At 39.7% G+C, this 12,383-nt stretch overlaps 1 protein-coding gene and 1 non-coding gene across 2 annotated transcripts in view; both read left to right on the top strand.

Annotated features, from left to right (window-relative positions):
- GANC (glucosidase alpha, neutral C) overlaps window positions 1-12,383 on the top strand; it is a 75,249-nt gene that overhangs the window by 9,250 nt on the left and 53,616 nt on the right. The window contains 2 exon segments of the mRNA XM_030318423.1: window positions 4,541-4,668; window positions 9,178-9,360. Of these exon segments, the coding sequence (XP_030174283.1) occupies window positions 4,541-4,668; window positions 9,178-9,360 (311 nt within the window).
- LOC115517543 lies at window positions 11,645-11,839 on the top strand. Its single transcript, XR_003969982.1, has one exon. It is a non-coding gene; the product is annotated as a U2 spliceosomal RNA (small nuclear RNA).

The following is a 12,383-nucleotide window of genomic DNA, read 5'->3' as shown; positions in this document are numbered from 1 at the left end:
AAACAAAACAAAAACAACTACATAAAACTAGACTTATGGATGACAGAGTAGCAGGTTTTGTTTTTACTAAGCATAGAATAAATAGGATAGGAAAAGAGGATTTGTACTCTTTCCCAGACTATGAGAAGTGAGTCTCTGAATAAAGGTTTATGAAAAACCAAATAGAAGCTTGTAGTGCTAAAAGGAACCTCTAAATGTACTCCTTTCTCTCAGGATTTATCTCATGTTCTCTGTGTAGGTGGACATTTGCACATCTTAAATACTTTTAAGGAGCAAAATCCATGCTGTCTCATTATTTAAAATGCTTAATTATATATTTCTTCACCTATTTTGCAGTAATCCATCTTGCTGCAATTTGAGTGTAACTGTTAGTGTATTCTGAGTATTAACACGCACTCCTAGTTTAAGCAATCTAGCTTCTGTAAGTTAACATACTTTTTCATTGTCATTTCCAATCCTAATAGGAAGAAGAGATTCAATAATTATTTGTGTATTACTTTTTCACCAATGTCCAAGCAGAAGAAGAGAGGAATGTATACAAATTCTTAATGTATTAGATAGAAGAACATAACATTCATGTCCCCACTTTTTGACACAGCAAGGTTTTGGTGGGAGAACTGAAAAATAACTGGCAATTGAGAAACCCAGAGAAGTGGTTTTTAAACTGTCAACCACAGAGCCCAGGTTTCCATGGAGTTGTCTCAAAGTTCAGTTCAGGGAGGGGCTCAAAGGCAGGGGCACTGAGTCTCCCCACTGTCTTTAACCCAAGTAGCTTTATTTATTGCACTATTAAAAATCTGCTGCTATTAAAAAATTTTTTTTAAGTCAATAAAAACAGCATGAGCCAGATCATAGAAGCAAAGCATACTAATGTCTAAGGAGATTATATGCTTGGACCATGAGAGCTATGTTGGTAATAGTAGGAGGTTTGAATGAATCTGAATACCTTGAAAAGGATTACCTATTGGAAAAAAACCACTTGCTTAATTGAGCTAAAATGAAAACAAAATGGAGCTTTGACTCTGATTCGTATGTTTGGTTGTATAAGGTCATTAGAATAAAAGCAGGGTTATTATCTGCCTCCTCATATAATTAGGATTCTTTCTGAGCTGCAGCCTCAAGAACAGAGCACACAGACCAGTCTTTGGTTTAAAAAAAAATTGTTTTTAAAGACAGTTATTTCACTATAACTGGGAAGATCTCTGAGTACATAAACTAGGTGCAATTTGTTCATTCATATGTAGGCAACCTGTGTGCCCTCTGCTTAGGATGTGCTTGCTCATTCTGCCTACCCAGAGACCAGCTAATCTCTGAAGGTCCTGCTCCCCCAGAGACAGCCCAGAACCCCTTTCCTTACAGTCATCACTAATATTCTCTCTCCTTGTTCTCCCACAGCACTGTCCTTGTCCTTCCATCTCAGCACCTATAAATGCTTTATGTTTACTATGTGTTTTATCTGTAAATTGCAGTCTTCCTCTAAGAGTTTAGTCATCTTTTTCACAGCACATCACAATATTAGATGCCAAATAAATGTTAAATTTGAGAGAACAATGGAAATGTATGTCTCGCTTCAGAGACAATACATAATCTAACAGAATTTCAGCTTTATTTGTATTTGGACACATTTTTAAATCTTAGAATTCTGATGGCACACTTGAAGTAATTAAATTTACAAAAGAATGTTAAACATACAATGAATAATTACAGTATGATTGAGGCAGGGGAAGGGCAATGTTGGGTCAAAGAGTTATAAACTTCCAGCTAAACAAAATGAGTAAGATCTAAGGATTCTATCGTACAGCATAGTGACTATAACTGATAATACTCTGTTATATACTTGAATGTTGCTAAGAGAGTAGATCTTAAATGTTCTCATCACAAAAAGGAAATGGTAATTATGTGATATGATGCAGTTGTTAGCTAATGCTATGGTGGTAATCATTTTGCAATATATAAGTATCAAATCAATATGATGTACACCTTAACTTTGTACATTATGTCAATTTTATTTCAATAAAGCTAGAAAAAATAATTACACTGCTACTCTACTATAATTCTACTTTATTTTTTAAATTTTTTATGACATTCATTTTTGAGCAACAAAGAGCACACGAGCAGGGAGGGGCAGAGAGAAAGGGAGACATAGAATCCGAAGCAGGCTCCAGGCTCCAAGCTGTCAGCACAGAGCCCAACATGGGGCTCAGACTCATGGACCGTGAGATCATGACCTGAGCTGAAGTCAGACGATCAACTGACTGAGCCACCCAGGCACCCCTACTGTAACCCTACTTTAAGAATTATCTGTAAAAGGAGCCAGAGCCACTGCACTATTACGTGGTCACTCTTTTTAAGTGTCGGGTCACTACGTAAGTGCCCTGACTACTTTTCTACATTCCCAAAGAGGCAAAGTTCCAATAATATCATTATTTTAATGCTGTGATATTCTCCCTGATTCCTATTTTACTTGTACCACATTGACCCTGTTCTACACTATGTCACACAGCCTGCCCTCCTTAGCCTTTGATTTAACAGATGTTACAGTAACAGTACATGTACCCAGTTGTAACCAGAATCTGGCATCACATGAAGGATTTAATGAAGGATTTGCTATCAACACTGCGGCATGCACAGCAATTGAAACTGTCAAAATATTTCTCTGATCAAGCTTTTTGAGAAAGATTGTGGCTCTGTGTTGGAGTCGCTTGCTCTCACTCAGGATTCAAATAATATGATCTGGGGAAAGAGGAGGGCTTCACCTAACTTCACCTAACTTGGCAGTTGACACTTAATGCTTTGGGGAACTTTATTTGGCAGGGACTGTTGGTAAAGTGAATGATAAGTGCTATTTTTGTAAGATAAGGCATGCAGGTTTCGAAGCTTGGGCACATTTGGACCCATTTTTAAAACTGCCATTTAGAGTAAATCAAAGAATAGGTTAGAAAAGCAAATTCTCAGGCATAGCCCTAGACCCATATCTTAAGAATCAGTAGAGTAATAGAATGTTCTGTAGGACAGGTGCCCACTGAAATTTCTAAGGAATCACAGAAGGCATTGGAAATGGGCAGGTCCATTGAAATTCCCAAAGACTCCAGAATGCCTATGAGAAGAAAACTTGTCATAACAAAAACTAAGATACTACTTGGCCTTTTCCACCATTCTCAAGTAAACTGGATTTTTTAAACTACATAACTAAATGGGAAACAGAAGCCCATGAGATCCTAGAAGTTTTTTTTATTAAAGATCAATGTCTGTTTCTAACGGACTTCTAAATTATAATAAAGATGACTTCATATTAAAAAATACATATTTCTCTGATCTACATGCTTCATTTGTAACCTAAATCTGGCCATTTCTATTTCTTGGGGTTTGTTGTTGTTTGTGTTTTATTTCTCAAATATTGTAGTCTAAATAATTCTATGTTGCTTCCATGTCACACTATAGGCAAAATTTTACTTAAGTTCCCCTGCCCTCTTAAGAAAGCTGAGAACATCCCAACCTCTAGAGAAAATTCCCCAGGCCCTATTCCCAGGTGTACAGGAAGTGCCTTGATTAAAATCAAGCAGCAAGCCTCAGGCATCTATCCTAAGGAACCCCAATGACCATTATTTTATTCTCTATTCCTTTCCATTCTGTGGTTGGTTATTCTTCATCTTTTATTCAGCTGGAATCCAGTTGCCCTAGTTTTAATACCAAACCCTTACTCTAAGACACCTGCAGTTATCATAGATAAAGTGGCCGCATGTCCCAGTTTTCCAAAAACAGTTTCAGCTCATGCCTATCATTCAGTATAATTATTAATAGAGATCTCTCATTTTTAAAGGTCCTGGTCTGGACAATTATAGGTTTGCCTTGCCATAGAACACATAGAATGAAGGGCACCTGGGTGGCTCAGTCAGTTAAGCATCCAACTTCAGCTCAGGTCATGATCTCACGGTTTCGTGAGTTCGAGTCCCACGACGGGCTCTGTGCTGACAGCTCTGAGCCTGGAGCCTGCTTCGGATTCTGTGTCTCAGTCTCTCTCTGCCCCTCCCCCACTTGTGCTCTTTCTCTCTCTGTCTCTCAAAATAAATAAATGTAAAAAAAAATTTTTTTTTTAATTTTTTTTTCAACGTTTATTATTTTTGGGACAGAGAGAGAAAGAGCATGAACGGGGGAGGGGCAGAGAGAGAGGGAGACACAGAATCGGAAACAGGCTCCAGGCTCTGAGCCATCAGCCCAGAGCCTGACGCGGGGCTCGAACTCCCAGACCGCGAGATCGTGACCTGGCTGAAGTCGGACGCTTAACCGACTGCGCCACCCAGGCGCCCTGTAAAAAAAAAAAATTTTTTAAGGACACATATAATGTGTTTCTTGCTGTACCACAAGTATAGCCAAACAAGTAAATACAAGATTGGGAGCTATTTCCTTCATGATTCCCATTGTCTCCAGTTACTTGGCCTATAATAATTCAAACATAGTTTCTAATTATTGTAATTTGACTCGAGAACTGGCCATCACTGGCGTAATAACCTGTTAAAACTAATCTCGTGTCTGTTCCAAGGTTCCTCTTCTGGCTGAAGTTTATGGTATAGAGGGAAATATTTTCAGGCTTAAAATCAATGAAGAAACTCCCCTGAAACCCAGGTATGAAGTTCCTGATGTTGTCACAAGCAAGCCACGCACCGTAAGGTAAGCCAAGGAACAAGAGATCTTGGATACACCCTCAGTATGGTCTTTTATTATACCTGAGTAGCAGGTTTTGCATGTCCCTCCTGTTTTTTCTATTCGAAGCTATAATCATTTGCAGAGTCAGTTTTCAGTTATTTGGGGATACATTTATGCTTTTTATATATTGTCCATTCTCCACCATTTGATTTATCAGCACTTATTCATGAGCAGAAGCAGAGCTTTGAGCCCTGCTGTCCTTCTTGCAAAGGAAATGATTCATCAACCAGACTTTGGGAACAAGTAGAATTGAGAACAAGTAGGAGAGCTATTTAATTACTCAGATTAGCAGCAGGGCTCCAGAGATCTGATATACTAGCCAAACTCCCGTGCTTACACAATTTATACAATTAGGCTCACTTTTAATTAAGGGTAGTCTCAGAAATGTAACATGTCAAAGATAAATTAATCATCAGTGTCTAAGTGAAACAAAAACTTTGGAGATCAAAAAGCATTTTTCCTACATCTGCAGTATCTTCCTCAGGTTCTCAGTACTCTTTCCAGTGATATTTCACTGGTTCTGCCTGCTGATCCTGTTATTTTTCATATTATTTCACTAAAGGAATATAAGTTTATGCCAAATGCTTTAATTTTCACTATATCATTATCGTAGTTTTATGTAGATTACTTTGTCCATAAAAAGTTAATCAAGTCAGTAGATTATAAGGAGAAAGTACTTCAGTGATAGTAGAATCATCATAAATTCAAATAGGTCTAGTCATTCAGCTGCTCCTACATGCCAAGAACTTAGAAAACTGGAATTAAAAAGAGACTGTTTTCGGGGTGCTTGGGTGACTCAGTCGGGTAAGCATCCGACTTCGGCTCAGATCATGATCTCACGGGTTCGTGAGTTCGAGCCCTGTGTCAGGTTCTGCTGAGCGCTCAGAGCTGGGAACCTGCTTTCGGATTCTGTGTCTCATTCTCTCTTTGCCCCTCTCCAACTTGTGCTCTGTCTCTCTCTCTCAAAAATAAACATTAAAAAATTTTTTTAAAAAGACTGTTCTCAAGCTTTTTAGGTTGGTGCACATGCATGCGTGTGTGTGTGTGGTGTGTGTGTGTGTGTGTGTGTGGTGTGCTTGGTTACAGTATATTATTTTTACTATCCTGGAGGATTCACTTTACTGGGTAGATCCTTTTAACATTTTTACATCTGTGTTAAGTAAAATCATCTGTAGTTTTCTTTTTCTGTGTTATTGCCATGTTTTGGGGTCAGGATGATAACTAGCTTTGTGTGGTAAATATGTTGTATTAGTTCTGCTTCCATTCCAACCTCTTTTCTAGAGGGCCTTTGGCTACTGCAGTAACAAGAAAGTTAAAAATACATTCCTCCACTTCCCATACTTCATGTAACTAGTTCTGGTATAATTCAGGTTCTACCAGTCAGATGCACTTACAGGTATCTTGATTTTAGAACTGAGCTTCCAATTTTGCTGGCATGGATTTGGCAGCTCTAGAATGTCTCTAGATGCACACTAATTAGGGTAGTAGTTTATTCATCTCTGGAGCTAATATGGCATGATCTTGGAGCCCAGCAGTTGCCACAGTGACTTCTGATTATCCAACTTCCTGATTCTAGCTGCATAGTAGTTCAATTGACCATGCAGTAGTATTCTAGGGATCATTACCGGCTGCCCAACCTATTACCTCAGTGCTTCCAATGATGTCATAAAGCTCCCCAATTCCCCCATCTTAAGTTACTTATTTTCCACTTAAAATAGCCAGAATTTTTTCTTTGCTTTTTTAATGTTTGTTTATTTTTTAGAGAGATAGAGAGACAGAGCATGAGCAGGGGAGGGGCAGAGAGAGAGGAGACAGAATCCTTAGGCAGGCTCCAGGCTCTGAGCTGGCAGCACAGCTGGACTCGAACCCTCAATCCACGAGATCACAACCTGAGCTGAAGTCAGACACTTAACCGACTGACCCACCCAGGCACCCCCCAGAATTTTTCTCTAATGTACAGTTGAATCTTGGTTGATATAGCCTTTGGTATCAGAAGTAAGTATAGGCAACAGACCCTCTAGGATGGGAATATGAGATTGGTTAGCTGCTTTGGCCGGCAGGCAAGGACTTGGTTATCATTAGAGGATAAGATACTAGTTTTATGGGCTCAATTGTGTCCCCCCGCCAAAAAAAAAAACTCATATGTTGAAGCCACAACCCCTTGTGCCTCAGAAAATGACTATATTTAGAGGTAGAACCTTTGAAGAGGTAACTAGTTAAAATGGGGGTTGTTAGGGTGTGGACTGTAATACAATATGAATAGTGTTCCATAAGGAAAGGAGATTAGGTCACAAGTTGACACAGACAGGGATGACTATGTAAGGATACAGCAAGAAGATGGCCATCTGAGAGCCAAGGAGAGAGGTCTCAGAAGAAACCAAACTTGCTGACACTTTGATCTTGGACTTCTAGCCACCAAAATTGTGAGAAAATAAACTTCTGTACTTTAAGCCACCCATGGGTGGTATTTGTTGTGGCAGACCTAGCAAACTACACAACTGGTAATAAACCACAGCATTCCATGGCAAAGTTACTTAAATTACTACCTGTGATCATACAGAATTCCACCAAGCCTTCCGTTCCAGCAGAAGCCAGCTCCTTTTCCTCTAACAAAGCTGATCCTACCTTGCTTTGGACACCCTGTGTTGACCTCACCTAAGATATATTGTCCAAGGGGATGACAGTGCTCATTGTGCCTCACCCCTACCACCCTTCACTGCCTTCCTTTAAGCTCACTACCAGAGCCTAACATGCCTAGGGAGCTAATTACAGTCAAACACTACAACCTAAGGAATTATAAGATTTTATATAGGCAAAAACCTAGGAAATACGGATAGAAATGCATTCTGAGGGATTCCTAGACTGAAGAAAGGAACATAATTTTAGGACCACATTAAATTTATTGACATGGGTACCAAGAATCTAAATTTGATGTGCTAGCTTGGACAGCTGGGAGTGGGTCTATTATTTGCTTGGTTGGTTAATTATAATCTGTACTCAGCTATGGACTCTGCTGAATGAAGCTGAGATACCAGCTCAGCCTTGACACAGAGTAGAAAAGATGATCCATAGACTTAGGGAGATAAAGATGTTGAAGTGATATGTCATATGCAACAGCACAACTAGCCCCTAATTTTGCTCTCCAAGAGGTTCCAAAGAGACTCCTTTCACTGAGAAATAACTTGATGAAGGAACACTTGGAAAGCATTGTAGTGAGTGAATGCCTTTTATGAGCTAGAAATAATGGTGGAAATGATGCCATCAAACGGCTCCCCAATTTCAGTGGAGATGGTGAGACTCCAGGTGCATAATGAAAGTAGGCAGCATTCAGTTATTAGTGACAAGGTGAACATGTTTCCATAATGACACAGCAGGGCATATATGGTACCCAAACTGTTTAACTCTCAGGGCAGTGAACAATGTATCAAAGGGTCCACTGGACTGAAATAGATGCATTAAAGTCCTATTTGATGGAACAATCAAAAGAATTCCATTTTGTTGTTTATTTATTTAGAGTGAAAGGGAAGTACAAGTGGGGAAGGGGCAGACAGAGGGAAGAGACAGAACCCCAAGCGGGCTCTACGCTGCCAGCAGGAGCCTGACGCAGGGCTCGAACCCCCGAACCACGAGATCATTGACCTGAGCCAAAATCAAGAGTCCGACGCTCAACTGACCGAGCCACCCAGGAGCCCCTGCATTTGGGTTTGATGAACAGTGATACACAACTCTCATACTACTCCAGACAGTTAACAGAACCCAAGTATCTTGCCTAGAATCCAGGGAGAAGGACTTCGCAAGAATATAATAAGAACATAAAATATCCCTCCTCACCTTCCCTAAGGAGGCATGTGACCATTTACCAGAGTGACTGTGCACCAGAGAAAGAAATATCTAGACCTCTAAAGGATTTTAAGTGACTGCCTCTGGGCTTACATGATTCTGGAGATCCGGAATATCCTAACAGTCTAGCTCTCAAATCAGAGCTGATGGGAGTCAGGAGAGATCGCATCTCACCATGGACCCACCGGGTCAATAACCTAATCTATGTTATTTCCTTAGTTTTTGAGTATTTGGTTGGGATGAGAAAGAAAAAGCAGTGTTTAGGACTCTGTGCACCAAAGTGTTCCTAGACTGTCCAGCCCAAGGAAATGATGATGATAGCTAACATATTATTATTTGCCAGGCACTGCCAAGTACTTAAGTACTTTGCATGCATCATCTCACTCAGTTCTCCCCAAAAGCTCTATTCTTCTTGCTTTATTATTTCTACTTACAGATGAGGAAACTAAGAACTGGATAGACTGACTAACTTGTCCAAAGTTATACTCCTAGTGCATGATAGAGCTATATTCAGTCTAGGCTTTCTGACACCAAACCCCTATGTCCCATGAATATGGATTTGCACATTAATTTGAATTGAGAATCACATTGAGCTATATAAACCTATTTCTCTCTTCTTGCTTTGTTTTCTAGGCTGATTTCATCCTCAGGGGATGCAGGTAGTCTGGTATTGGCTGATGGAAAAGGAGATCTGAAGTGTCGTATCACAGCAAACCCATTCAAGGTAGATTTAGTGTCTGAAGAAGAGGTTGTGATGAGCATAAACTCCCTGGGCCACTTGTACTTTGAGCACCTGCAAGTTCCCCTCAAGAAAAGGTATTTTTGCACATTACTTGGCATAAGAACATAAGAGGGGTGCTTGGGTGGCTCAGTCAGGCGAGCATCTGACTCTTGACTTTGGATCAGGTCATGATCCCAGGGGCATGAGATGAAGCCCCATGTCAGGCTTCATAATCAGCATGGAGTCTGCTTACGATTCTCTCTCCCCACCATCCTGTCCTCTTTCTCTTATTTTATTTTTTTATTTTTTTTTAATTTTTTTCAACGTTTTTATTTATTTTTGGGACAGAGAGAGACAGAGCATGAACGGGGGAGGGGCAGAGAGAGAGGGAGACACAGAATCAGAAACAGGCTCCAGGCTCCGAGCCATCCGCCCAGAGCCTGACGCGGGGCTCGAACTCACGGACCGCGAGATCGTGACCTGGCTGAAGTCGGACGCTTAACCGACTGTGCCACCCAGGCGCCCCTCTTTCTCTTTAAAACAAAGCAAAACAATGTCAGAAAACTTGATCATGATTATCACTTGCCTAATAGTTGATATATCACCATGAAAACTTAGTTCACCTTATTGCTAGAATATTATTTTGAGAAATTTCATCTTTTCACCCCTGCAAATAAATGCAGGCTTGATGACAAGAATGATTTGCAGACTTTTGCAACTTGACCCTCCTAACACATCCCATGCGTTTAACTGTCTACTCTTAAAAGCACTCTCTGTTGAGAACTGATAAATGTTAATGGGAACTGATATGTCTTCAGAACTTCATTTTAGGGGTATAGCTCAGGGGTAGAGCATTTGACTGCAGAACTTCATTGTATCCCCTTAAAATAAACTTCAATTAACTTACACTTGAATAATTTCCAAGAATTATCTGGAAACAGTCACTCGATCAAAGCTGTTTGTATGAGGGTCACATGAACTGGGAGGTAGTGATAGGGGAAGATTCTTCCATTTTTTTTTTTACCAATATTGTTTTTTAAATTCTCCAGTCTGTAGCTCTTTCTATTTTTATCCTAATAGTTAACCATCTTATATGTTCTGTAGAAGCATTGAACATTCATTATTGCCACACAGTGGTTTTTATATTTAAAAACCTTATTTTCTAAAAACAAACAACAATATAAATCTTATTTTTTTTTATTTTTTTTACATTTATTTATTTTTGAGAAACAGAGTGAGACAAAGCGTGAGCAGGGGAGGGGCAGAGAGAGAAGGAGACACAGAATCTGAAGCGGGCTCCAGGCTCGAGCACAGCGGTCAGCACAGAGCCTGATGCGGGGCTCAAACCCACGAACTGTGAGATCATGACCTGAGCTGAAGTCGGATGCTCAACCAACTGAGCCACCCAGGTGCCCCAAATCTTGTTTCTTATTACAGAGATAGTTTCTGTTCATTATAGGAAAAAATAGAAAAATATTGAAAAGAAAAATTTAAATACCCATAATTCTGCCGCTTGTTAGTACCTTATGAATATTCAATTATTTTTTTAAACTGAAAAATACTAATAGCATAACAAATACCTGTAAACCCAGTACCCAGGTTATTTATATTTAAAATATTTTTTCTTTTAATAAACTCCATTATTTGTGTTTTGGAGGTGATAACCTAAGTTGGGCCTTAATCTTTTTAGAATAAGCATATGCTACAAAGGAGTATATAGTGAAAAATATCCTCACCATTTGTCCTTGAGCTACCTAGTTCTATCTTTGAAAGTAATCAGTGTTTCCAGTTTTTTTGTATCCTTCCAGAGATAATTTATGTCCATCCAGTAAGATATATATATTCTTTGTTTTATCCTTTCTTGACACATATGATACCACCTGTATACATTATTCTGCACTTTGCTCTTTCTTCTTTACCAATTTGATAGTTCCTAATTTCTTTAAAGCAGGTATATAGTTTCAATTGCATGCTTACACAATGATTCATTTAGTAAATTTCCTCTTGGTGGACTTTAAAATTATTTCTAATCTTGTTTTACAGCTACTCACTTCATGGATAACTTTATATATGTATCATTTTGCATACATGCAAGGATATACATAGACGAGTCGTAGAAGTAAAATTGCTGATCAAATGGTTTGTGATTTGTAATTTTGACTCGTGCTGCCAGATCACCTCCTATAGAAGTTGTGAACTAGTTTGTATTTCCACCATTTACATTTGTGTTAGGAAAATCAGATTATCCACCTGGAAAAATTTTTAAGTTAGACCCAAGCCTTGCAACATTAGGAAAATGAATTCCAGATGAAAAAAATCACAGAGTAGGAACATCTTGAGCTTACCTCCTCCCACACACACATCCAAATCTACAACTACATCACTTCTCGGCCTTTTGGCTAAGATCAAGTGTAGCAGCTGTCCTTAACAGTTTAATATCTACTACGCCTCAATGTGAGGACAATACATTATATTAATGGATTTTGTGGAACTAGGAGATGGAATAGGAGCTTGCTCCATCCACTTCACGCATTGACCTGGTATTGGAGTACCTTAAGGAACAGTGCACCTACCCCTTGGGTGGGGAGTAAAGATTGTACAAAAAAAATTCTACAACTACGTGTAGAAAATGATCTCTGAGAATGAACTAAAGACTAACAACAGAACATACAACTAAGGATATAAAGAAAAAGCCACATTAAGGTGCCAGGTAGGAGGAGCAGAGACATGGCTTATTTAGTCAGGTTCCACATCCCCAGTGCAGCAACCCACAAGTGGGAGGGATATTACAACCAGAGAGACCTGCCCTGAGGAAGAAGAGGCCTGAGTCCCACATGAGTCTCCATATGCCAGGGGACCTGCACCAGGAAGACAAGCTCCCCTAATGTCTGGCTTTGAAAACCAACTGGGCGTATGTCCAAGAGAGTCAGAGGGCAGTAGGAAACTGACACACTGCTCTTTGATGGCATGTGCACAATCACACCTGCTCTGAGTGCCAACACAGAGGCAACCATGTGAAAAATCCCTGGGTTACATGTGAAGGAAATTCACTTACTAATTTAGGGGATGTGCCAGAATGGCAGGTATCTGTGGGAATGTCCTCCAGGGACAGATGCAC

This window comes from Lynx canadensis, chromosome B3 (genome assembly GCF_007474595.2).
Source record: "Lynx canadensis isolate LIC74 chromosome B3, mLynCan4.pri.v2, whole genome shotgun sequence".
In the NCBI taxonomy this organism is placed as follows: domain Eukaryota; kingdom Metazoa; phylum Chordata; class Mammalia; order Carnivora; family Felidae; genus Lynx; species Lynx canadensis.
Note: the sequence above shows the minus strand (reverse complement) of the source record. Positions and strands in the feature narration are given on the sequence as shown.